The following is a 1338-nucleotide window of genomic DNA, read 5'->3' on the forward strand; positions in this document are numbered from 1 at the left end:
TAAGCGCGGTCGCCGCTGGAAATGGGCAGTGACAGAAAAAGAAGCATAGGGCAATAAATAGAATCGCCTTCGAACCGGGGTGCGTTACAACCTGTGGCGCTTCGAGTTACGTACCGTTACGATGCCCACGATCAGTGCGATGACGGAGGCAAAGTTTGCCAAACAAGTGCCAACGATAATAATGTTCGTACCTGCAAGCGGAGCGGTAACAGTCAAACCGGAAACTACCATACGCCCACGGAAGGATCGTTACTTACTCATCGGCAGGTTCGCGATTGGGAATACTTTGCTAGCCAGCGTGATAAAGATGGCTATCAGCGAGATGGCCAAGCTGTACAGGAACACTTTGTGCATTCGGTTGGTCGTCATTGTGGAGTCGGAAACAGAACACACACCCGGTTCACGCGCAACGGCTGACTGAGGCAAGCAAATCGACCCCGAAACGGCCGCCAGGTGCTCTTCCAGCGTGGAAAACCATCAGCGAAACGATTTCGGTGACAAATGTAGCGTCCCCCCCGGGGGTCAGTGGCTCCTTTTGGTAGCGAAACCACTCGGAAAACTGTGTGAAAACTTGCGGGGGTACCCCCTACCTGGCGGAAGGAAAACATGAGCGCCCCCTAGCGACCGGAGTGCGCAGTGCGCATGATCGTTGAACGTCAACGTTTTCAAAGCATTTCACCGAGTGAGCAAAGTGAGATGAGAAGTGAGAAAGCACTCACGCTCTTCTTTCACTACTTCAGCACCGCGAAGTAAATGTCAAAATCGGCACAGTGAGGAGAAATTAACTAAACCCGTGCACTGAATTCGTTAATTGCTTTACCCAAACGAAACGAAACTCACAAAAAAAATAGTCACAGTTTCACTTTATGACCGATGTCGGTGCAATGTTGCAGTGCATGCATGCGCTAAATTAGCTTTTGGTGTGCGGGCCAAGTTCGCTTACTTATTTTGCACTCCACTGTACCGCTCTGCAGATTCCGGTTTACAGAACCGGAATTTGTACTTTTTCGATTCACGGTTCGTGCTAAAATGTGGCCACGAAACACGACACGATCATCACGAAATGCGTGAAATAATCCGACATTGTTTGGAGCCGGATGCTGCTGAGCAATGAGGTTTATTTTTAGCCTCATCTGATTTCGTCATCTGCAAAACCCCAAGTTTTGTTGTAAATTTCGAAACTTACCAGACACAGGCTACAGGTGATCGGCCTTTGCCGGGATAGTCCTAATCCGCCGAACGGATTGGAACTTTATTTCCGCTTCCAATGGAAGCATCCTTAGTTAATGGTCACCTTCAGTCTGTCTCACTTTTGGAAGTATTGTATTTATTGGGAAT

General features: G+C 48.7%; 1 protein-coding gene across 1 annotated transcript; it reads right to left on the bottom strand.

Moving 5' to 3' along the window:
* Nucleotides 1–3: 3 nt before the first annotated feature.
* On the bottom strand, nucleotides 4–379 carry LOC128277033 (uncharacterized; the record flags this gene model as incomplete). Its single annotated transcript, XM_053015483.1, has 3 exons — nucleotides 258–379; nucleotides 115–191; nucleotides 4–15 (listed from the first exon to the last, which is right to left on the bottom strand). Coding segments are annotated over exons 1-3 (201 nt in total), but the record flags the coding sequence as incomplete, so codon positions are not given.
* Nucleotides 380–1338: the final 959 nt, after the last annotated feature.

The sequence above is a fragment of the Anopheles cruzii genome, unplaced genomic scaffold (assembly GCF_943734635.1).
Source record: "Anopheles cruzii unplaced genomic scaffold, idAnoCruzAS_RS32_06 scaffold03493_ctg1, whole genome shotgun sequence".
NCBI lineage: Eukaryota > Metazoa > Arthropoda > Insecta > Diptera > Culicidae > Anopheles > Anopheles cruzii.